The sequence below is a fragment of the Anser anser genome (assembly GCF_964211835.1).
Source record: "Anser anser genome assembly, chromosome: 9".
Lineage (NCBI taxonomy): Eukaryota > Metazoa > Chordata > Aves > Anseriformes > Anatidae > Anser > Anser anser.
The window spans coordinates 22,539,413-22,566,016 of NC_139729.1; the positions used below are offsets into that span (position 1 = coordinate 22,539,413).

Below are 26,604 nucleotides of genomic sequence, written 5' to 3' on the forward strand. Positions count from 1 at the left end.
CCTGAACCTCAGAGGACAGTCCTGCAAGCCAGGGCACCACAGGGATCTGGGCTTTTCTGGTGGGCTCTCAAGGCCTTCTCAGCAAGGCAAGGACAGCACTACACAGGAACGTCCCTGAAGTGTTTCTCACTTACCTGAGGCCCTAATTTTGTAAAGGATAATTTGATCTTTAATGTCAGCCTTAATTACATTAACAAAGGGGATGGGATCCAAACATACCTCCAACATTTAATCCAGGGAATGATTCATCCTGATCCAATTAACTGTTTCTCAGACTGTGAGACCTTTTTAACTTCCAGACATACTAAGTCAGGAGAAAATGAGACACACACAAAAGAGACTTAAAATTCTGTGAGCCTTGCTCTTCCTCAGGGAAGCACTGATCATTGCTACAGCCACAATCTGTACATGCTGCAATTTCTGCAATGGCAATGCTGGCAGAACTGTAAAAAGAGTTAGATTAATCCAGTCAGGATGTGACGAAAGCATGTAAAACCAATTTCCAAATCCGTAAGACTAAAGTAGGATTTAATTTATTTAGCTTTGTATTTCTGAAATAATTCCAAATGATTCTTGTTTTAACAGTGTCTGTTTTGTTGTTTTTTTTTTTTTTTCTTTAAAAAAAAAAAAAGTTTTGCCAGTTGAGAGCTGCAAATTCAAGATAATGCCCCGAAGGCCTTGCGGTGCTATAAACAGCTCTGTGCATGTTCCAGCAGAAGTGTAACAGCACTGCGCTCGGCCTCAGCTTTGTTCCTGCCAAGCCCCAAATCCTCTGTTCTAGTACAGTTTATTAATCAGAAGAGAATATTAATATCGAACCTTCTCAGACAACCTATTTAAAGTAGCTCAATAATAAAGGAAAATAAGTGGTAACTCCAAAAATTTAGAAGTTTAATGCTAACATCCTCTATCAGAGGACTCTCATTGCCTTTTTTTAGAAGCCAATTGATGAAAAATTGCAGAATCTGATCTTATCTGACCATAAATGACAAAAAACAGAGGCAGAGATTGTAGCGTTGAGCCTTTGATGTGCATTTAAATGTATATGTCCCTTCCAACACAAGACTTTCTACAATTCTACTATTTTTTACTATACGATTTTTAATTTAATATTTCCTCTTTCACCCATCGGTTCTTGCTATATTATTTTTCCACACCAGACAAAGGAGCCCACATATCTATTTTTACATGGAAGTATTTCTGCTCTTAATATTTTATGTTACATAAGACCTATTTCAATATGAAGGAGATGAGTCCCTCAACTTATGTTCAACTTATTTCTCATCTAGTGCTAAACAAATACTACCAACTTTAAAAAATAAAAATAAAAAATTTAAGGAGTTGAGACCTAACCTCCTCTGCAGAAGTGTATCCTTAATAACCGTTTGGCCTCTGACTACGATAACACAATCATTGTAGCATTTGAGTTCTTGCAGTTTCAAAATGACTTATAAATACTTGAAACACCTCTGGGCCTGGGATTAGAATGGAAATCAGGTTTCAGCCACAACCACAGACAGAACTGATACTGAACAGTAGAATAAATATATGAAAGTTTTGAGGTTTGTAGTGTGACAGAACTTCAGCTAGTATGCAAAAGTAGATATATGTGTTCACATATGCACAAAACCTCATATACAAATAGGTAGTGGTATATGTCTATATTTCTGTCTACAGGAAACAGTCATTACAAAACGTATTTCAAATTATTTTTAAGTTTTCCATGTGAACAAAAGGAATAACTGTATTCACTTCCAAAACACAATGTCTTATCTATCTTTTCAGCATGTAGGCTGAATAATTTAGAAACAAAATCCCCCAGAGGATCTGTGTTAGGATTCTGAGGAACTGCAGAAAACTTAACTCTTCGTTTTTGTCACAGTTTAATTTTCTTAAATAGCTTTTAGAAATATTAGTAAAGAAAAACAAGCATGATGATACAGAAGAAAACCATTTGTATTTTTAAGTCACTCCTTGCATTGCTAGCAACACAGCAGCAGGTTCCATTTGCCTTACACTGAGCATATCATGAATAATTCACTTTCTTGCTTTGTTCCCTAAATAGTTGACAGGGAATGGGAACTTTATTCATGACCGTATGGCCTTTTTTTAAGCTTGTCTATGTATTTAATAATGCACATCACAGGGCCCATCACCTAGGTTGGCATTTATTAAAAATAAAAGCATTCAGTAACTGTTGCTAACAAATGGCCATGAAACAAGCAACTTCCCAGAGCTACCACTTTTTGCTCACAAATAGCACTCACCCAGCTATTTAAATAATTAAATGGTCTCAATCTGCACTGCATCAGCATTGGCTCACGTACGCTTCGAAGAGGAAACAGATTCCAGAACCGCTGGGAACATGCTCCTGCCTTGGCCACAATCATAACCATAAATATGTGAGCTCTCTGCTAAATTGCAGCTGCCCTGCTGGAATAAAGAAAATGATTTCCATGAACAGTGACATTTTCACAGACTCCTTATTCATTTTAAACTATCAGTGCTTCCTCCCACTGTCTCCCATCTTCACATTTTGAAGAACTCCTGGGCTTCTCCAGTCTGTAGGCTCCAGTTCACCACTTGAACAAAAGCAAAATGTGTTATTGCACAGGGCATACTATATGGGTGTATTAAGTATATACCACAGCAATAGTCACCTTTTCCCTTAAGCCTCACACAACCTACTTTATTAGCCTGCTAGCTAATGAAGTTTGAGCACCTATTAAAAAAAAGTAAAACAAACAAACCCCTCAAATACCTGCTCACTAAAAATGAAGGACCTGTAGACTCTGGCATATATTGAGCTTTTATGATTCTGATATCACTGGTACAAGGGAGTCTATGTGAAGCTATAGAAAAGAAAGAAAATGTCACAACAGCTGAAAAGATGAAAGTTGTTAAATTTTCTCCATTCTCTTAAACAACTAGCTTTCACAAAAGATAAACTAAGACATTAAGCTGATTGAAGACCAGTTTGCTTTGGTAGGAAGTATCAATGAACATACAAAATTCCCAACTAAGAATAAAAATAATAAATTCATGATTTCCAAACAATTTTACTTCTGAAACATTAGAACACTGTTTCGATAGTGATACTTGAGTTTGCTTTTCATTTTTTTTATTTTTTACTAAAAGGAAAAAAAATGAATTGGGAAATTTCCACCTAACTGGAATATTTAAACCTTTTCACCCTTTAAAATATTCTCAGCAAATAAGTGGAGTGTGACCCAACGTTTTGCCCTGGACAGGCACTAGTTAATCAAGAAATCATCTGTATGTAAATTTGTGTCAATTAAATGTGTCCAAGGGAAAGATTAGCTTATATGAAGGATAAGACTTCATGCATGTTTAAAGATTATCCATTATTGAGACCAAAAAATAAATAAAATCAAGCATACATATAGACCTCTTGAATTATTTAACTTTTTGTCCATAAACAGTATTCAAGAAATTCTGAATAAACCAACCCATCAAATGAATTCGTTTAATTTTGAAAGTCTAACAACATGCAAGTTCCAATATTACTGGGAAAAGGCTGAACTTTTTAATACATTTTATTTATTTCAGGATGGCAACTACAACGCTTCAGAAACTCATCAGCTTTCAAAGAGAATTGCACTGAGAATAGAAGCCCCTTAATGCAAGACTATTGTAGAAGACGATTATTAAAATTGATTATTATTCAGACAATATCAATTTCATTATCTCTGATTGATTCCTAGCATTGCTTCTTAGCAGCCTTCAGTTATGAATGCTGCATGAACAGTAACCTAATACTGCACAACAAATTGCTGTCCTGCTGGTCTCAGTGAATTTGGTAACAGCCCCGACTTATTAGCAGGCTTCTAGTAAATAGCTGTCATAGGTGCTGACTGTAGGGAACTGGATGTCAAAGCACCACCAAACAGGTTTGAGAAAACTCTTTCCCCTCGAGGCTTTGTTAATTTGATTTATGTGTACAGGCAGGAAACTAATTGCTAATTGTTGCAGTGCATACCATGGAATTGCAGCACTCCACTCAAATCCTGCATCTCAAGAGTACCAATAGACTTCAGTTTTACAGTCTGCTGATGAGAGATGCATCCTAAACAGGAATTTGTTAGTGCTTGGTGCTTTAGAAATTTTACAAAATTTAGATTTTGCAATACCCTGTGCCACCGTCTCCTCCCTGGAGAAAACAGCCACCCTCTAGGCACAGCATCACGCTGAGATGTTGAGCGCCAATACAGTTACCTCAGCAGGAACAAACTCTTCCTGTTGTTCAGGCAATTAGTAGACAACGCATCTAGTGCCAGTAATTAAACTGTCAAGAGTTTTTTGTTCTGGAATGTTTGTTTCTCAGTATCTCTGTAAGTATGTCCCTGGGACCACTAGCCAAAATTGCAGATTTTCCTTGTATTAAGGTGCAAATACTGGGCACTGAAGAAGTACTTGGTCCAACTTCCACGTCCCCTATATTTCTACATTGGAAATAATTGGCCTACAATAAAAACAGGCTGTCATCTCAGCAGGATGAATGATATCTTTTCTTCAGAATTTTTCTCTTGAAAGAAGTATGGTTTGGTTACGCCTATAAAACTGATGAGTGGCAACATAAATAAGACTTTTGCCTGTAAATATTGCCTTTTAGCCAGCGTTAGTGTCAGCATCACTCAGAAACGTCTAGTCAATTACTTTTTCAGGTGTAGGCTAGTACTGAGCCTACTACTTACCAGAAGTTTTTTAAAAGGTACACCAAACAGTACAAAAACTGATACCGCTTCGTGATACACGGATGATTTACAGTCTGTTCCTGTTTGTCACGCTGCAACAGAAACGACCCTCAGAAACCCTCAGCTTTCCAAAAGACCACCAAGCAGCTGCAGGTAAAGAGGAGCATGAAACCTGGGGGACATTGGGCTGTCCTGAAAATCTGAGAACAGGAAGATTGAGGGAATTGCGAGTCCCTCCCCTGTTCCATCCGGTAGCCCGAGCAGGCTAGAGTGAGGTATGCTAAACCTTTAAAAAACAAATTACTCCCCCGCCCATGCTGGCACAGCTCATTTCATCGTCTATTAGAAAAAGTAGTACTTGTCACTGCTCAGAATTGCTGTTTCTAATTGGGTCTAAATTGCCCCCCACTTTTCAGCAGTCATGGTAAAGAGGTAGATATCTAATGGCCATGGAAATTGGTTTTCTCTCTAAACCCTAACCACACTCCTGCTTTTAATGAATGCAAGGCAAATTGGCAAGGTAACCTCTAATTTTAAAATATAAGATTACACAGTCCAAAAAGAAGTCATCAGAGCAAAATTCATTTCCACTCTAATGCCTATCAAACAGGTGTTCCTTTTTACCAGAAAATGTGAGGCACTAGACCAACGCTCAGACATGAAAGGAGAGCAGGACTGTGACCCTCAGTCTCCCATATCCTCATGTAATGTCTCACCAGGACTGGACTGTCTGCCCCTCATCTTCCCCCCTCAGGTTTCCACCCTTAGCCTGTGAATGTTGCATCGAAACAAACGCTGCACCACAAAAAAGACATTTAAGAAAAAACAATAATGAAAAAAAAACCTTCAGAAATTCCCAATTAGCTAATCTACATATTTTGCTATTCTACAAAATAACCTGGAATGATACTGTTATAAGAAAACGCCCAAAAGCATCATTCTCAGTTTTCAGTTTGTAGCCAGGCAGGACATCATACACAACACACAAATCCTGCTGCTATCTTCTGCTAAAAGGTCTCAGAGGTTTGGCAATCTCTCTCATTTTCTTGCAGCTCAAAGACAAATACTTTTTTTTTTTTTTTTTCCCTCTTTTAAAGAGTTTCTGAATTGGTAAGTTGGCCCAGTTGTGATTTTCTTTCTATTTTTCCTAGTACAGAACTGTATGTTGTTTTTTGAGAAAGAAGCAATAAGGCAGAAGCCATTCGTGTGGGCTGTGACAGAAAAGGAAATTTATCAAGGGACTCATTACTTATTATGCCAATGTGAATATACAGCTTATTGAATCTAATTCATTACTATATCACACTGGTGTATTGCTTGGAAAAATTATTTTAAAGCAACACTGTGTACTTCATTTACAAAGGACACAGTTATAATACAAAAATCACACTTTACTGTAAATGATTTCCCAAATCAAACATCTCAAATTCAATATATTTTTTATGGTTACCATTAAGAAAAATAATCAACTGAGAGGAAAAATTGTTTTCAGTGAACCACACAGTGGACTTGAAACATAAAACATGTCCTTATGATGTTGAATAAACCATAAGCTAAGACGTTTCATCCAACAGGAAGAGGAATTTTATAAGCATATGCTGTAACTGACACTAAGAGAACAAACTTACACCTCCTTGTCAAACATTATATATCAATATAATGCGTCCTTCTTCCATCTACAGAAAAACAAATGAAAGAGCTATGTTCAGCAATTTCAAAAAAATAAAAAAGGTGAATCAAGTGAAACCAATGAAAACTATAAAATAGACGAGCTTTTCTATTAACACCTCTGAAGTACAGATACAAACTATTTTGAGGCAAAGGAAAAAATCACATTAGACATAAGTGGGTATCTGGAGCCTAAATTTATCAAGTTACTGTTCCACAGATAATAGTTCAGGTCATGCAGGGCATGCATGCGCTTTCATGTGCAAAAGATACCTCTCCACGTTCTCAGAGCCATTCTTTACTGGTGAGGTAGCAGGAGAATAAGGGTGAGCTTTCACTTGTTTGATATCACTTATCTCCTTTCAAAAAGGTCTTTGTACTTATAAATACACGTCGAAAATTATGTGAATAAAGAGAATCCCAAGTGATTACACAAACTGTGGGAAGGACATAAATCCGGAGTTCACTGAGCTCCTGGTTACCCAGGAATGTGGCAATATCAATTTCTAAAGATGCAGTAGGGAGGACTTCAGATTCAGCCTAACAATACAATAAATATCCAAGACTGATACACAGACACGAACAGGACAAGTTCCCATGGACTTGCTTTTTGCAATACATTTCTCAATTGCTGGCATGACAAAAGTCAGAGAATTTGCTTGCATACGGTGGACAGAAAGCAGCAAAAACAGCAAATCCCAGGTAAAGCAAGCAGTGGTCTAGGTCTGTTATTTACCCATGAATACATCAGCACGTAGCTATTAATTAACAGTGGGGATGGAATTGGCCTTCACTAAGGGAAGCAGCCACTGGAGCCCCTGAGCACAAGATGTTATTTCTCCTTTCTCTCCTTGTACCCTTCCCTTTACAAGGTGATGGTCTGTTCCTGGTGTGATTTCTCATCCCTGGAACAGCAAATTCAGTTTTTCCAAGAAGCAGCTTGGAAATTTAATTCATGTCCAAATATCGACAATCCAACTTTTCTGAGAAGTTCTGGTCTCTGCTTCCCAGGTGTTTCACAGACTGCATGCAATAAAAAGGCTCGATGTTCCAAGGTTTTAACAGCACTGAATATAACTACTGAGGGAAAACAAACACTTGGGTGTGGAAAGAAGTTTCCCACCTCGCTTTCAGATAAACTCCTCTTCTCACTGCATAGCAAACTTTTGTTTCTTTGGCAATGACCGTGTAGGAGAGCTGCTGCTGTCTACTTTCCTGCAGCCCTTTGAAGAATTAAGCTGAAGTTATGGATAGCACCAGACACCGGTGACAAATCAATTCTTGCCAGAGATGGATTTGTGAGATTCCGCAGGTGATATTACCAGCTGGAAGAAGGAACAGATATGTCTCCAAAGGACAGTTAGCTATAACTAGATGCATTACGAAGGGATTTAAACCTCCCTATTGCTCGAGGGAGAAAAAATCGTAGTGAAGAAAGCATTTGAGTGAGGATATATAGAATGAAACAGAGCTGAAATGTAAGAGTAGCCTGATGGACTGGATGAAGAGAAGAGCAAAAAAGTCTTCTGTCTATAGGCCCCTGTTCTTAATCATGGAGAAACATATCCATTTTTTGCAATAGCATGACTGCAAAACTGATAGTAACTAAGACCTTTTACTGTCAAAAGGAACAGCACATTAAAGCAGCATAAGGCTATGAGAATTTTTAAAATGTTTGAGAATTAACTAATCTGATAAGTAAGGCATAAGTAGAATTATAATTGACAACAACACAATTGTGCACTTTTCTTTACACTTACAATTCAACATGAATCTTTTTATATTGAGTTAATTTACAGAAATCAAACCAAAAAAATACAACTTCTAATAAAATAAATATGGTAGCCCTGTATTTCCCAAGAAAGTTAAGATTTTGTCCCATTTTTATCTGTCTTTGGAGCAACACCATTGAAATGATTTCATTCAGAATAAAAATACTATCTTTTTATTTCCCCTATTGAAGTACTTTGTACTGTTAAAAGGGTTAAACAATGTATTTTCTTTAAGAAAAAGATGTCAGTAGTTATTATAATACTAGGGGTCTTTGGAGAGACTGTATTCATGCTACTTTTTGTGCTTTCATTGTCTCGTCCCCTTAGTTTGTTAATAATACTCAACTCAAACCTTAACTGACAACCCACCGAAGTTCAATTTGCACAAAATTCAAATGTTTGCCATTCTTAAAGATAAATGCTTCACAGCATCTATGGTGAACAAAAACTTGGTTGTTAATGAGAGCTCATTGAAATTAGTGACAATCTTCCCTCTAATGAGCAAAATCTTGCTGGTTAATGAGAGCGATGTTGAAGTTAGTGATGATCTTCCCTCTAACTCCAGACCAGCGCATTAACATTGTCTCATTTTTTCCCTTGTCTTTTCCTGAAAGTAAGGCAGGAAAAAATGGCTGGTGGGACTGACAAAAGAGCAGCAAATGAGCTCTCACAAAGAGCCAAAAAGGGAGATGGCAGGAATGCCTGTACCTCCCATTTCATCAAACTTTGTAGACAAACTACTGTCACCTTATGGGATCCTCCATTCAACTTGCACAGAATCCAGTCCAAATCCCAGCAAAATCAACAAAAGTCCCTGGGTGCAATTCAGCAACTTCTTTTATAGCCTAGAGCCTTTTACAGCCCAATACTCAAAACATCATCTTACTGCAGCAGAGTTCTTCTCAACAGAAAGTTCCCACTCCAGACTTCTAAGCACATTAAGGTGATGTCTACTTGGGTAATAGGACTGGTACAGCTGTGTCTTTTACGCATTTTTCTTCCCAGTCCTTTCTCAGAACTGTTAGCAAAATCTCTTAGCTTTATTGAGTCTGATCTAAGTAGTAAGCTAAGAAAATTAAATTAATGTCATTCTCAGTAACGTTTAGAAATTGCAAGCTAAGCAGCTGCCACTTATTCCTAGTAATTCAAACTATATTACTTTGAAAGAAGTTTTACAATAACATATATTGATTTTGTCAGGTTTTTTTTTTCCCCCTCAAGAAACATATGTTGCAGGTTCTGTATTTTTGGGGCTACATATATGCAGGTTTCATTGCAACAGCTCTGACTCTAGCCAAACAGATGTTGAGGGAAAGCAGCTTAACAGAACATGCAATAAAACCTTTTTCAGATCAAAATGCTGGGTGAAGAAAAATCTTGTGGGTAATACAGTATACTAAACACATTGATTATATACTTATACATAGAACTGATAAGTAATGAAATTAATTATAATCCTTGATTACATTTGCAGAAATCATGCTATTATGTTGAAAAAAATAACCAAGTTCTACAAACTACGTTAATTAAATGTTGGCAACTATGTAAGTTTTGTAAGATGCAAAGTATTTATATAACTCATATAAATTGAGATTCTTATTAACATCCCAATCCCTAGCCAAAATAATTTGAAAAGAGATGAAACAACAGAATGTTTTTAAATCACTTCTCAAAATAATAAAATGGTAAGTTATTCCCAATCAAAACCAAAGTATTGGAATACTATTCCAAGACTAACAGACTTCTCTGTAATCTTCACGTAATACTCAATCAGCAGAATCCAGTTTATTTAAACAGTTTGTTCATGACTAAGCTTTATGACAGACTTCGATCTACTTTCCTTTCCGAGCAGAGAAGGTTAAATTTTTATCATCCAAAATAACCATTGCTTGTCACTTTATAAAGTTTCTCATTATGAAAATAATTGGATCCATAGAGTCAGATCAGCGCATGAAAACTGACAAAGTCCTTTACACGTTTTTTGTTCTTTAACTTGTATTTAGTAACAGTGCTGTCTCAAAACATGGTACTGACCACTTCCAAGGATTTCAGATCAGGTTTATCAAAAATAAAAGCAACAAATTGTATTAGAATACTTCACTGGTTACTTTCAATTTACTTCTGAAATATCCAGACCAACTTTTCGGATATCCTTTACAGCAATCCTTCCTAATCTTGAGTATATAAATTCTGCCACTTCTGAACGGATACTGATCAAAAATATCTGCAATGCATTTCCTTTACCATGAAAAAGGAACTTTCACTGCCTCTGGGTCACTTTGTAAAGCCAGAAATAAGCTGAACTCCTCCTTCATATACTTTGAAAAGTTGGCAGGAAAACAGGAGAATCTAGTTTTATCCCCATTCACTGCTAAAGAAAAGTGTACTCTCATACCGAAGTGTTTTATAAACTTTCAAATCAGTGGAAAGGTTCTGTATGGAAGAAAAAAAATAAGATAAAACCCAGCTAAGGGTTTTAGTAGACATTTTATAACACTTCAGATCCACATCCATAAAATAGGTACTATGGATTAAAACATTGCGTTTTCAATTCAGTAATTATTTTAAACAATTTGGGAGAAGGAGTTATCTGCCTGTGTTCTAAAAACAACAATCTTTCACAGTTCAGACTTCAATTTTACCTCTAAACACAGGCAGAGTAAAGGTTTAATTCCCCCTTATAGACTGAAAAACAAAGGCAAGGATTCACACTGAAAAACAAAAGCAAGGATTCACGTATTTGCCAGAGATTAAATGGAAATTTCTTAAAGCACCAAATATTACAAGTCACAATCTATAACCTTGCTTTTCAACATTATTTGACGATTGACAAGATCTAGGAAAGCTGGTACCTTCCATATTTATATTCACTTTGCATAGTCCGCATTTTTCAATTCCTGTACATTAAAGATACTATTAATATATTTAGCAACATAACATTTTGGAGCAAAAATGATCATCCTCTTGAAATAAGAATATTTCCATAACAGCACAACTAATACAAATCCACACCGCTATAAAAATCATTTGAGTTTCATTCTCACCTCCCCATACATAACTGAAAGTTTCCCAAGTATCATGAGACTACCGAACACATGTAGAAAAATTCAAGGTTTGTAAGTGAAACAAATCAGAGCAAATCTTAACATTAGCACCTGAAGGCATTTAGAGAAAAAATGTTAAGGTACATACCTGTAAATCTGTTGAATATTTTCCGCTTTGATTTCCTTGAGGATTTCACGGTAGATATGAGGGTTATTTGGTTCTGGAGATGCTGGGGGAGAAGGACATTTCTTGCCTGAATAATATCCTATCACAATTCCAAAAATAAATACAATCAAAGCAGTGCAAAATACTTTCAGTATCTGAAAAAAGTTGCAGCGGTTATTCTTTGGTGCCTGTCTTGTGTAATGTGAGATGTAGTCAGGGTCTTCCTGAAGTCGCTGGAATCTTCCTTTAGGAGAAGCTGATGGCTGGATGGGCTCAAGATCAAGGTCAGGGCTCTGTGAGTTTCCCAGATGATGCTGGACTGCACCATCCAGTCGGAAATGGTCAAAGCCAGGCTCCTCCAGCTCTTTTTCCATGTCCCATTCCAGTTCCAGTGCTGTGGCCTGGAGGTCATCGTTGTCAAGGTATGGAGAGTGCCCCTGTGCTCTCTGGTCTGCATTCACTTTGTGATAGGCCATCTTTTTATCTATTAAAATAGATTAAAAACAAACAAACACAAAAACTTAAGCATTTGTTTCATTATGTCCATGTAAACAATTTATTATGTCTCCTTTGAAAACCTTGGAGAACTGAAAATACATATTAAAAAGCAAAAACTGAGTTCTCAGTTTCACTCTGCCCATTTCCATCCACCTATTAACCTTTGTAGGATCAGTAGTCACACAATCATCAGTGAGGAAATAAGATATTTAAAGGGATATAATACATTGCGAGGATATGAGGAAAGGGAATTGACAAGTACCAGTAGCAAACAAAAAAAGTTAGCCCATTATTTTGTCAGTCTCCAATCTCCAAGATAGTAATAAAAATTTGAGTGAACGCACGGTTTTGAAAACAATTATTTATCACCTGAAAGTCATTTTTAAAGCTTAACTGCGTGTATCAATTTCATTGCACACACCATCCAAAATAATGCAGTTAAAATAAAGTTGAAAAAATAAAAATAACTAATTTGCCTGATCTGATTCTAAACACATGGAAACACTAAGTTAAAAAAGAAATTTCAGGGTGACACTGTACTTACACATCAATAAAAGACTTCCTTTTAGATGGAACATTCTATTATTTATAGCTATTTTAAATGCATAGCTCCTGAATGACTGATGAATTTACTTAGAAATTGTCCCAGCTGTTTTGCTCCACTTATTTTTTCCCATTTTAATGAATCAAAACCACTGGCAGGTACGCATTTATATCAAAATCATTCCTTTAATAGCAAGGCACTATCTGTGGTACTTCTAAATATTTCTATGGAAGTATGAACCCTCTAAAGGGAACTCTGACCTCCAGTGCAAACATTCAAAGTCAATTTTCAACAAATTGTTTTCAACGGACTGCAACAATAGGGTGCCATTTTCCTCCATACTTTGACAATAGCTATTCACACAAGCATCTGTAATTTAGGCCTTTTCAAACATCAGGCAGACTCATCAATTAGAATAAAATGAAGATTAAGATATTAAACTTCTCACAGTGATAGATATCAAATGATATCTACAACACCACATTATCCATCCATTTTTACATTTTAAGGCATTTTCTTTCTCTAAGACTTACCTCCAGATAACATTATTGAGGCCACATAATAGATTAAGCTACTCAACACCAAAGTAGAATTTAGCTTTTGTGCAGCTCTTTGAAGAGAACAAACCATTAGAAAACACCGATAAAATGAAACAGCTTATTGTCCACTGAAAGACTACCTTGCTCTCTACAATTTACAGACCCTTGTGCAGCCATATAAATATCCCCTATCTATAACTGTCAGGCAGTCCAGCAACAGCCAAGAGAGCATCTAGTTGAGGTATGTTTTTCCAGTGTAGCTATTGTATACACTCTGCAAATCAATTCTCTACCTGCAATCCAAGTCCTTCTACACACAGTGGAAGGAAGAGTTTAGAGTGAGCTGAACTAAAGCATCCGAATCTGTGTAATTAAGCCATATCGCTTATTTAAATAATAACAATAATAAAAAAAATGTTTGTATCTAACTTCTAGTTGAATCAACAAATGGCTTACATCTGCAAAGCTTTTATTTTGCCCTTGGTGTAGCAGGGTGTTTGAAGTGAAACTTTGTGCAAAAAGTTAAAGCACATTGCATAATTTCAAGCACATTCGAATCCATGGCCTTGAATGTTATCCAAGTGTTGCTGGAAAACCCACGGGGAACCTTTTAAAATCATGTTAGTGTCCTTAAGGATCAAAAAATTGTGATCAAAAATATCTTGCCTGAAAATATGTAGATAGTTCAGATCTTTAAAGATTCTGGTCAATTTAGCAATCACTTAAGTGCTGCAGTTCTGAGGTACTTTTGTGCATCTTGCCATGATGCATGCTTAAAATTATGCGTATGCTTCATTGCTTTGTGGATCAGAGAACAAAATGGAAAAAAATATATATATAGCTAGAGTAGTATAAAATAATACATGCTTAATTCTTTCAGGTGAATAGAATCATATATTCATAAAAACATTAGTTCCAAGGAACCTTTGGAGATTATCTCGTCCAGTATCTCACTCAAAGTGGGATTTATTGCTGCTATCAGATTCCCTTTTTCAGCAGAAGAAACAAGGCTCAAATCAGATGTTTGACTTGCCTCAGTTTCTCAATATCTTTCCAGAATTGAAGAATCCAAAACTGGATGCAATATTTCAGTTCTGGCCTCAGAGTACAGGAGAGCCAGAGCTGTCCTAGATCTACTGAGACATAACCCTGGTAGCCTGTGGGCTACCTGACTTGTTCATAAGTGCAGCGCTTGCCTCGTGTCCCCAGTTAGATGCCTCCTGTAATGCCCAGGTCCTTCACCACTATCTGCTGCTCGGTGAGGTGCCCACCTGCACTGATCAACAGGTTGTGATGGCCCTGCTCCACAACCCTGCTGGTCTGGCTGAACTTTTGGGGGCTTCCATTTGCTCAACCTTCAGGTTTGGGAAGGTCTCTCTGAACTGCAGCTCTGCAATTCAACAGGTCAACTTCTTCCCCAAAAACATCTTTGGAAAACTGGGCTAACCAATCTTGAAACTATTTATCTGTCCTTTTGTTCTGTCTTCTTCTTTGCTGGTGAAGGGATTAACTTGCAAACCGTGAATGACAGAGGCCACTATCGGATAACAACTGCCCAACAACCACATCTTTCCAACTCCATTTCATACTGCTTTTTATTAGAAAATAATTGGAAGAGTGGTTTGTCCTTCAAAAATCATTACTATATAATTTTGACTCTAGAATTCCTACAGTCATTTAACACAAGGCTTTAGTCAAATGAACAATCTCTTTTCAGGTAACTACGGTATTACCCGTAGAAAGGCAGCTTTAAGATGCAGTTGCATGGCAAATGATCTTGCTGAGTTTATAAATGACCATTGCGTTTCAGTGGTACTTAAGATTTCTCTGCATTTATGACATTTTAAAAACATATGTTATTGTTCAATGAAGTGCGTTAATAAAGGTTATTTAAATCTCTACGCATAAGCACATAATAAGCATTCCTATGAAATTTCTTTAATGGCAGTTAATGCAGACAAGTAGTAACCACAGCGTAGTTAATCTCAGCAATTCAATATTCACATAAAGCACCAAAATCAGTTACAAAACTTCAGAAAAAAAAAAGCTAAATGAACTAAAAGAAATAATAATTCAATTCAGTTTTGTATTTGAGACCAGTCTTTGGTGTAATGGATCTGCTTAGAAATGTATCTGAGTTAGTTAAGGAACACGAAGAAGGCAAGCTGCAGTTAATGTCTTCATTTTTCTAGTAATATTGCCAACTTCATCATTTGAGTGTGAAGACACAACTTACCCAGAAAAACTGAGATTAGGGCCCATAATGTATTTAGCTCTGCCAACAGTTATTTTAGAAAGTGGTCTCCTGATTCTGAATAATACATACTTTCTTTTTATATTAACAGTCCTATTTACTACTTGGCTGGTTAAGGAGGTACCATGACTTAAAGATTATGTATTAAATGTAATCTTAGGTAAGAATTTGAAAGATAAAGAAAACATTACACAGAGAATAACAACATAAAAGACAATAGAACGATGGATAAACTGTAAAGTCATGAAAAGCCATTCTGATACTCTAGCTCAGTCTTCCCAATAACACAGACCATAAAAAGAACATATTTTTGAAAGATACTTTTGAGAACTTCAGGAGACAGAAAATCCAACCCATCTGCCAGCAAGCTGTTTCAACATTTAATTGTTGTTAAATACATGTTTTATTGTAAGATAAAAGAGCAATTGCAAAATGCCAGAAGTCTGAATGTGCACCAAGCAAGCTTGAAAGCTGTTTTGTAGGGACAGCAAAGGGGATTGTAAATTGTGGAACACTGGACATAGCAAAGCTGATGACCAATAAAGCTGATGTCTATTTCTATACTTCCACTTATTTGTGGGTAAAATGTTTGTAGTGAAGTATTAATCATATTAAATATCCTTTCAATTAGGTATATGCATGAAATCAAGAGAGTCAACCTTAACAGATCAATAACAGATCATTATTGCCTTAGCAAGTCCATTTCAAAGCTATCTGCATGCCTTTGATCTTAAAATAACACATTTATATCCTACCTGATAGGTACATCTTGTTATGAAACCATCAGAAACCTCTTGTGATGTCTTTCCTGCTTGAATCCCTTATCAATGAAGCCTTTGAAAACTATCTAACAGGGACTACATGAAAGGTGTTGCATCTGTACCACCACCTCTAATACCTCCACAACAGAAAGATCAGCTTATACGAATGTTTTATGAAACCAACAAAGACCAATATGAATATATTATGGTAAATTCCCCTAGCTTTGTCGTGGTGCTGTAGTTGTCAGCTTACAGATAGCTGAGACAATTAGCAGGCTCATTCACAGCAGGCAGAGTGGCAAGTGTTAACATGAGAACGCCTTCTTGGGCCATTTAGCATTCGTTACCGAAAAGGCAACTTTTACCCACAAAATGTACCAAATGAGCTGTGACTTTTCTGTATAGTCACAGAAAGAAAAATCTGGGGTTGTTAGTGAATCTCAATTTTAATGATTCTCTATCATTTTAAAAGTCTTCTCAGTATTCCCTATACAGAGTGTTAAACCCCCAAAACAGATAGATCATCATCTGTTGGAAGGGCAAATAGCTGTGTTTGTTCCAGAAATCAACACCCACAACACCTACAAGTCTATCAAATGTATTTGACAACAATTTAGTACTTTGTTAAATGAGACTATGACAAGTTTCAGGCCCAGACACATTTCTCCAGTGATAAGTCCCTGAAAAAAAAAAAAAGTTGTTTGCAGAAGAGATTATGATGCCCTTGTCAACAGCAACATTACACTACACTGTAATACCAAAAAAATATGATACTTCCATCATCTCTTCTGTAATTTTCTGCGGTAATGATTTTTCCTTTCCTCATATTTGGGATACATGCTTGGCAACCAGTTTAGTTACAGGAGGAAAATTAAGTTCTTTGTCACTCTGCACAACTGTATAAAAAACAAATGACAAAAACCCATTTGTCTGTCTGCTGCCTTTTCAGAGCCTCTGAAGTCCTGGGGCTTGGTGAAAGAAGAATTGCCAGGAAGCTCCTCCTGGCCCAGCATCACGAAGCTAAAGCAGAGGCAGCTGAGGATGTGTGGCCTCCAATATGCTGGGCATGTATTACTAACATAGATCTTTTCTACTCTGACATGTCTAGTTTTTAAACACGTATCTGGTGAAACAAAACTCGGAAATATTTACTGATCTTACAGGAACTAACAGCATCCGTGAAATACGCAGAGCCTACCTAGGAGGTTTATTAAAACTTCAGCTTAACCAGATCAGTATAAATGGCTCAGTTACAGAGTCTGTGCACTTCTTGTCATACATGCTGGTGCCTTCACTCGGCTTCCATTTTCAGAACGGCTTTCCCCTCTGTTTCTGGTAGGTTCTGGCTCAGTTTTCGGGGTGTTCACCTGCAGCAACCCCAGCCCTGCTAAGGTGCCGCGGACACAGAGCTCTGCCCGCTGCTGGAGCTGCTGCCCCGGGGTGGGAAAAGCTCGCCTCACACCAAGGGGTCCTCTGAAAAAAAGTGCTGTAGTTCTTGTCCCTGCTTAGCGTTTCGGGAACATGAAGACATTGTGCAGTTACAACAAACAAAATATATTTGGAAGGGGCATAGCAGCAAGAAAATGTTGCCCACGAAAGAAGAAATCAAGTCTGTGTTTCAGCCAGTCCTTGCCATAATTCGGTTTAAATGCAGCCACCAGTGGGTCCAGGGAGAAGCCACCAGCTGAACACCTCTTGCCCCTCACCCTCAGTGGGATCGGGGTGTTAGCAGCAACCTCCTCTTCCTGAAGAAGATGCAACCCACTCAAAACACTTCTGTGAACACTATTCCCCCTCATACAAACTGCCTATATTCTAACCTAATATTCAGTTTCCCTGCACAGCACATGTTTTTCAGATTCAAGGTTTTATCAATAATACATTTTGCATCGCATTTCCCAATACATAATAATTGCCTTTAAAAGAAAAAAAAATAACACAAAGCTTTACAAAGACAAAGAACTATTATTGGGGTATTTGCATTTAGGCTTACAGTTGAATTTTGTGTGAAATAGAATTATTGTAAATGGTGTTTAACTTGAAAATGCTGACAGCAATAGCTGCAATAAGAGGCCATAGCACTTCTTAGGAAAGTTAATTTTATATGACTAATTTGTGCTATAGATTATTTTTTCTTTTTCTTAATTTTGCCAGTCACTTGCTTGGGCACATTTCACTTCAATTTTTTTTTCCCCAAACACTTTTTGGTCTAATTACAGTCAATCATATTTAACTTCTTTTTTTTTTCTTAACAATAACTTAGTAATTTTAACTTTAACAATCTGAAAACTGTACACTTGCAGACTATTACACTTTAAGAAAACTTGGCTAACAAGAAAAAAATAGTCACTTTTATAGACAAGCTACAACATCATAAACAACACAGTCTGAATTCCTGGTTTTAAGCTGTCATTGCTGAAGTCTAGTAATGAAAATATTAACACATTCTTTGAGGGGGAAGAACCACAAAAGATGACCCCTAAGCAGCTGGGATGCAAGATTTTGTGCCCTTAACCTAGTCTAAAGATAAGAGGTGGACATGATTCAGCTCTACAACTTCAGTCTATCACCTGAAGGGATCCATCGCCCCAATGTACAACATTCAAAAATCTGTTTTAAAAAACAACTCTCCAGACAGAGGCTCTCTCTATTAAACCTGCATGTGTCACTGATCTCCTATACTTGTTCCCATATAAGAGCTAAGGCTCCAGCTGAAGATGGTGAGTACTTTCAAAGACCAGAAAGTAAAACCAGAATCGACAGTGGTTCGGAGGAGTGCAGAACAGAGCCCATCTAGAAAATCCCTGTTACTCCTGGTGATACAACACAAAACTAGATTATGTAGGCTGGCACTCAGAGCTTAGGATGAATTTCACAAATCTACCTGGTCACAGCAGATATATCATAATCTTATCTAGGTTCTATGATCTTCCTGTTAGTAAGCAAATCTTTGTAAGTTAATTAGTAAGTAAATCCTATTCGTATGCAAATCTTACCAGTAAGATTTCACCAGCAAATCAGAAAGATACATGACATATGAAGCCCCAATGTCTCATGTTAAAAGTAGTTTTTTGGATAAATCATATTGAAAATGAAATATTTAAAAGGCTGATACACAAAAAAATGTTTCTATTGTCACCATCCTATGATCTTCTAACTTGCTGTAGAAAGATAGGTCAGTACTTAAAGAAATAAAAGCTTATTTCAGAGTGTATTTTATATAATTTTTTCCATTTCTCGCTCAGTGGGCTTTTATTGAGCTTTATCAATTTCAACAATGCCATGGAGCCCTTAGAAATAATATATTACAGAGCTGAAGATGGCAACGTTTACAATTTAGCGTTATTGGAATTTTTCTATATTTTGATGAATGACAGCTTTAATGATTCTGTGCATGGTTTATAGCAGAAAACACAGCAAGGCAGCACCATAATTTTCTGCGTTTTTGAACAATCTGTATCCAAAGAATTCAGAAAATAAGCAAGTTTACTTCACAATCACGCCAAATTTATTTTCTGGGTGAACTCACGAATGTTAAAGCTCAAGTACACGGAGTAAGGTTGCCACGGCAACTGCTTCTGCAAACCAAGACGGGAACGTATTTATGAAAGCACATTTAAATACCCATATACACATGCCGAGGCACACTGACACTCCACAAACACGTCAGAAGGCAATCAAGCTATTCACCTGTTATGGGCCTGATCCTGCTCCTGGCAAGGCAGGACGACATTTGCTGAAGCCATCCAGCTGCAGCGACCCGGTGCACGACACACAATGCCAAGTGGTTTCTGCATATCGTGGCCATGCATGAACCCTTCGAGCCATTACTCGTTTGTAGGACCTCAAGAAGGAAACCTTAATTTGCCATATCATGCAATATTAGAAGATTTAGTGTCACTATAGCTACAGGGAAAGAGTGGAGTGGTAATATGTTTGGTGTCCTTTGACTTTTTTTTTTCTTCCTCTAAATCTCCGCTGAAATAAGCTGTCAAGTTTGAGAAATGTCAGAGTTTGGTCATTTGAGTCTGCCTGGAGGTGTAATTTTGCATGGTGTACAATTCCTGTGAATTTATCACAACATGTTATTTCACACATAGTCAACATGGTGTGACATTCAGCATCCTGAACGCGCCAATGTCTACATGCTGAAATGAGTTTATGATTTCTCTTTAAAGCAAAACCCAAGATGCATTAGTTCAGGTCAACAGAGAAATCCTCAATGGATCCCTGGGAACAAAAAAATCGAATCAAGCATTCCTTCCTTATGCTTCTGTCTGCACCCACACCTGTTAGGCAGTTCTGCCACAGTTTTGACACAGCCCTTACATACCAGCCAGTGGTGAGTTCAGTGTGGAAACATCATACACTAAAAACTTCCTTGTTCACTTAGCTAAGGATCATTCATTTTGCAAACACATTTAAGACCTATGATGAAGTGAATCTGTATGTAAAGCTCTACACATCAGGAGTATCTATGCTTGCAGTACCTTCACAGGTGAATTTTGTACTTTGGTGTTAGCCCTTCCAGAATTAACTCACGGAAAGCAGCTGGATCTGATGCTCTTCTCTGCCAAGCTCCACCCAGCTATGACCACAGCCCTTGGAGAAGAGAGACAGCTGCCTCCAGGGTATTCGGTTTGTTCACTATTTTGTCTTTGGCCTCTATTTGATGGACTCCCAGTCATCATTACGCACATTTTTCAGCCTTGCTGAGATGGATGAAGATGAGGGTATTACACTGAATTAATTAGAGAAGCCCATTATCCTAAATACCTCAATTCTCAGTTGTCCGTTTCTGACTGCTATAGTCACTTTTGACACCTACAAGTTGACAGATCAACTTTTGTACATGCAAAATTTATCAGACTGCTACTAGACCGAACTCTGAGCAGTTCTTATTAATACTGTGAGTCTGCTCTAACGAACTTAAAGTCATATTTTCTTAAAAAGTAAACACAGTGCTTTATCACAAACAGAGAAGCCTTCAAGAGAGCATAATAAATACTTCACAATGTAAAATAAACATATCATCTCCTTTAGAGGAAAAGGTTTTGAAAAACCTTCTTGATCTTTTAGGGTAGGCCACATTTTGTGCCTATTAACCCTTAAGCTGTTTACACAGTAATATTTGTTTTTCAATTAAAGACATTAACAACTGAAGATAAGCAAAGTGTGAAGTAAGACAAGAACAAAGATGAAAGAAATATTCTAGAAGCATATACCTTAGTATACTGAGTTAAAGTAAGCAATAAACTGTATAACAGACCCTGATGCTAACAGGTGTTATAGCATTTGCCACCTAAATCCCAAGAATTGTGCGTGAGCAGAAGGACCAATGGTTTGCACTAGTGCAGCTTTACACCATCAGTTAAATGTGTGCTGATGGTCTTTGAGAAGTTGCTGGATACCCATGTTCAGGAACATGTTCTCATACAACATTTCATTCCAACAAAGCAGCGTGAATCAAAAAATGACAAATTGCCGATACCAGAATCCTCAAACAGCAAAAGCCACAGAAGAGCAGCAGTGAATAACCAGTCACTAAGAATACTTTGCGTATCAGCTAACATGTACAATTAGTTCTGCTCTTGAATTTCCTTTGGATAGCAATATTAATCCAAAAAATTTCCAATGACAGCAATGAGAGTAGAATAAGTCCTACCTTCTCTGTGTTCAGAAAAACAAAACAAAAAAAAAACAGAACATTCATTTCACAATAGAACATGTTACAGCTTCTTAAAAAGATGGGATGATGCATCATTTACACCAATTCTCTTAATTCTGGAAAGTTATGTGGAAAAGTTGACAGGAGTCCCGGAATCATAGAAACGTTGGCTGGCAGGGCCCTCTGGGGTGCGCGCGGTCCCACCTCCCACTCACAGCGGGACCGCTGCCACGAGCACGCCGAGGCTCCTGGTCCTTATACTGAACTCATCAAGCATGCAACCAGTGCTACAGGGTTCAACAGGAACACAGATTATGCAATTTCTCTCTTTTTCTCTACTGCTGATACATCTGTTTCTTATTAAAAATAACACCACTACGCAAAAATGCAAAAATAAAAATCCTCAAACCTGTGGTAGAACCAGCCTTTAAAATCCATGCAGGCATTTCTGCCTAAAAAATAAACACCGAAAAAAAGACAGAAACGGAAACAGAAACAAAAGCCTTAACACAGAGACGTAACAGCCATGGCATACAAAATTCACTTCCATTAATGTGACAAGGTAGTCCCCAGGCCAGCGCCCTTTGCACGTGAACCGTGGTAATCAGATTGTATGAGCATTTGCCAGAAACTCATGGGATAGCAAGCAACTAGAGCTATATAGCAAGCACAGCAGATTAGCAGTTTGCTAAAAACTGCTTGACTTGTAACCCTTGAAACACACGAATGATGCAGACTTCCTGAACCACTAATAAGTGAAGCATTTCATTTACGTGGTTAGTATTTGCTGCAGCCTTTGACTCAGTTTACATGTCACCAAAATGTGCACAAAATAACCTTCATGGCATCTTTATGTGAGAAAGTAGAGAATAAACAAACAAGTAAGGGCTGTGTCTACTCAGACTTCGTCACACAAACTTCCTGTACAACTTTGCTATTGCTCTCCTACATCTCAAAAAAAAAAAAAAAAAGCCTTTCAGTAACTTCGGCAGAGTTGGAGCAAGAAGACAGAAATACAAGAATTCCTACCAGGACTCTGCAGCAGCTCAGCAGGCTTGCGTATGAGAATATACCAGTTCTTCAAAGGTTTAACAAGATTGGATCTAGACCCGAGCAAGCAAGCTTTTCCTTTTTAAGAAGCCCTATTAAGTGAACCCTTCAGCCAGGAGGAGGAGGAAAACAAATCGGGACTTCAGCTTTCCTTCATCTGGCAGTAATACATTTAATTGCTTCCTAGCTTGGGCTTTATCTGCTGTGCTTTCCCAGTGACAGGAACAGATGGAAACTCTCCCTACTTGAGACAACCATGTTTTAAAAACACTTGAGAGTTTCAAGGGAATTTCAATGTCATTAGATCTGTAACGCTTTTTATTGACTTTATTCCCAGCCTAATTCTACATCATCTCAATCACCAGTTCTCAAATCACCGTTTGTACAGAGCTAGAAGCCATTAAGAAACCAATGTTCTCAAAAAACAATCCTCAAAACAAAGAGAATCAATAAGCCAATTTCCAAAGGATACAATTTTACAAAAACCAAAAATATTATCTGTAAGTGACTTTGAGTAGCAGTGTAAGAAACATTGCTATTAGTGAGGCTGAATAATATAATAACCTATTAAATTCTGCAAATTCCTATATATTTACACAATGTTAAAAATATATACATATATCAGAATATGAACAATAGCCTCCTTGCCTGACTACTTTTCCACCACAATACTTAGGTTTCTCCTTGAAGGAAGAAGAAAAGACTTCATAGAATAAATGAATTTGTAACCGATCATTATTCACATGCTTCTTCAGTCTTTCAGAAGGCCTCTGAGAAATCGCATCAATTGTTATAGTTATTATTATTAGGTCCCTGGTCTTCTGAGCTTTTCTTTCTCTTATGAAATATCACTAAAGGAACAAAAAGTGTAGAAACAGGGAAACAGATCTACAGCACTATGTATATTTCCTTCAACTTCAGAAGTGGAAAACTAATTTTTAGTTTCCCTAGAAACGTCATTCAAAACTGAACATCCCTAGCTTTATTTTACATGTCAATTATTCCTCTTATAAATAAAAATGTGCATTTGGATGAAATATTTTTTTTTCCTAGTGGAAATGTTTCCCCTCATAAAACAACTTAATCAGCTTTATTTATACATGACCTAATTTCAAGCTCAGAAAAAAGTGATGTCAAAAGATGCCCATTAGCTTCCATGGAAGGAGGATCAGGCCATGCTATTTAAAAAAGCAGAAGTGTTCTCTTCATTTAGGCTGGTTTTTGCAGTGAACTGTCTTCCACTGAGCTTCATACTACAAAGTTTTCCGTGATTTACATCAAGGAGAGAGAGGCAAATCAGTCTCAAGTGAAAAGTCACCCAAGCTAATGAAAAATTTAAAATGACTAAATTTATAATTAAGATGAAGCAAGAACTCACATTAGAAAGTAGTTTGTATATTAAGAAAAATTCAAGAGCAAAACGTTGAATGCTCTTTTTTTTTTTTCTCCAGTAGTGTGTACACACAATTCCCTTTATTTTAGATACACAGGCATACCTATAATTTCTGTATGTATTAAAGGTATTAAGAAACACTCTGAGCTATTTTAAGTACAGCTCATGGCTTTCATAATTTATTGATGAACAAGGACATTATTAAAAATAAAAGACCTTCAATAGCACTTAAACGGAACACTGTTTTGAGACTAAATGTCAGACAAAAGGCATGCAAATGTAAAACTCAGTAAGTCATTAACCACTGCTTCATCACCGAATATTGACACTACCGAAATACAGCCTGAAACAACTAGGTTTATACCAATAATGCAAACAAAATCATTACAATTACAGTACTTTTCACATATATTTGTTACATTATTTAATATTTTATTTCTTCTCTTTAAAAACACATCAAAGCTGCAACTCAGCTTAATTTAACTGAATAAAGATTCGAAGACTAACTTCACAGCTATCTACTCCAAAATGCATGGTCAGAATCTACTTGAACAAAAACTGTCAGTACCATTACCTATCTTCATAATTTTGCCAAAAAAGTCCCAAATATAAATGTTACGGTCACGTCAAAAGCCTACCACACTGAATATAAAGACAATAACCCCAAAGCAACCGTTATGTCACATCACCATGCAAATAATGTGTAAGCTGTCCGTAAACCTGTTCAGACCTGTAATCCATTTTTGTTTTTCCTTTGCTTTTACATCTTGGAAATAATTAAGCCTCCAGTTTAGCCAATTAAAGACTGCATGCCATTACAAAACTATCCTGGATTTTTTTCTTCCACTGCTAAACTTAGTCGAAAATAATTGCAGCGAATGAAATTATCTACCACAGTTACCATCTGGGACATGAAAGTAAATATTTCAATTATTCCCATTGTAATTTGGGACCCACAAAGACCAGTATTTGGGCTACATATGGAATTTATTTTTATGGATTAATGTCAAAACAGGCAGATGCGACACTTCAAAAGATGGTTGGCTAAATGCCCGTAAGCTTTGTTACCTAGAGCAGACTACCACAAAGAGCTGGAAAATGGGAATTTACATCCAGGCTGGTTGTTAAGCTGCTGGGTGATCTCAAATACTAAATCAGATAAAAGACGCTGACCTCTGTTCTAAAAGCATTTTTGTAGTTATCATTGAAATGAAGAGATGACTCTCTCATTATAGATGTAGATTATCAAAAAACTCCTGACAGTTTTAATGACTGCATACGGAACTTTGTGTGTGGGAAAGGAGAACACTTCACTTCAGGCACTATTACTGAGTGGGTACCTGTAAGTACACATCTAACATTAGGCATTAAAGTTAAAAGGTGCTTGTCCTCCATAGTGATATCTCAGCAAAGAGGAAAGGAGGACTGCCATCTATTAAATTAATGAGAATCCGAAAAATAAATATAAAGGGTATGAAATATAGAGAGGGTATTAACTTCAGAGTTTTTGAATACAGCACTGAAGGAAGGGGCTCGATGGCTTTGAAAACAGCATCCGTTTTATCAAGGTCAAAATGACTGCAAAATGAGCAAGAAATTGCACGTGTTACATAACAGAGTACTGTGAGCAAAAACCTCTTACGGCACCATCACAACTTAGATTATTCATACAGCCAAAGAAAAAACAGAATTAATTGTCACTTAATGAGCCAATTAAGAATTTCCAGTTTGGGTCTATGGTCCAAGATTAATAATGTTTCCTCCACAGGTTGCCCGATCTATGAAATTCCTAGCCCACATATGTTTGAGATGATCATGTTTTGGTTTTGACATATAACAAACTCCACCTGTGCACTGCTGGGGCTCCTTAACTCTTGACAGTATTAAAGGAAATTAGTACGCTCTGTTTCTCTGAGCCATACACTAAGTCCAGCAGAATTGACCCAGCAATAATTTTCCATCATGCATCACGGCTTTTATTATTAACAACTGAAAGTGTTTTCTGTTTTGTTCGTTTAAACTAATAAGACTATTCTCACCAAGACTTTTCACTATTTACTTTCTTAATTTTAATGAAAAATGAAGACTGATTCTGGCCTGAGACAAGATGTAACTTAAGACCAAAGTCTTAGTCTATTGGCAACAGATGCGACATTTTGCAAGCAGCGAGTACTCAGTCAATTAACAAGTATCCAGTTTCCTTGTAAGGTAGGCTGGTATTACAGCAATACCCCTATAAACCATAATCCACTCAGCAACAGATCTGGAACCAATAGAGGTTTCCAAAGACCTTCATGAACAGCTCTCTACAGACATACAATTAACCACCACCCACACTACAGCTGGGGAGTGTGCTCTTCTATTACTTCACTGGAGACAGATTTTACTTCTCATGTTCCTCTTCCATGCAGATTTCATATCTGTATTTTTTTCCTCTATACTGAAGTCATGCACTTCTTTTTGTTGGACAACATGCTTGCCTGTATGCCTCTGAAACATTTACCCACAGGCATGAACTTGAACGTGCCTTCA

At 37.1% G+C, this 26,604-nt stretch overlaps 1 protein-coding gene across 17 annotated transcripts in view; it reads right to left on the minus strand.

Annotated features, from left to right (window-relative positions):
- Positions 1 to 26,604, minus strand: part of NAALADL2 (N-acetylated alpha-linked acidic dipeptidase like 2) — a 441,985-nt gene that overhangs the window by 231,814 nt on the left and 183,567 nt on the right. For 16 of the 17 annotated variants that reach the window (XR_014588273.1, XR_014588274.1, XM_083849054.1 and 13 more), the window contains one exon: positions 11,348 to 11,849. Coding sequence is in view for 15 of the 17 variants with exons in the window: in XM_083849051.1 (XP_083705177.1) it covers positions 11,348 to 11,849 (502 nt within the window). In the remaining 2 variants the exon portion in view is untranslated. Of the gene's footprint in view, positions 1 to 11,347; positions 11,850 to 22,658; positions 23,224 to 26,604 lie in introns of those variants that run through there. The other variant, XM_083849044.1, reaches the window with a different exon arrangement.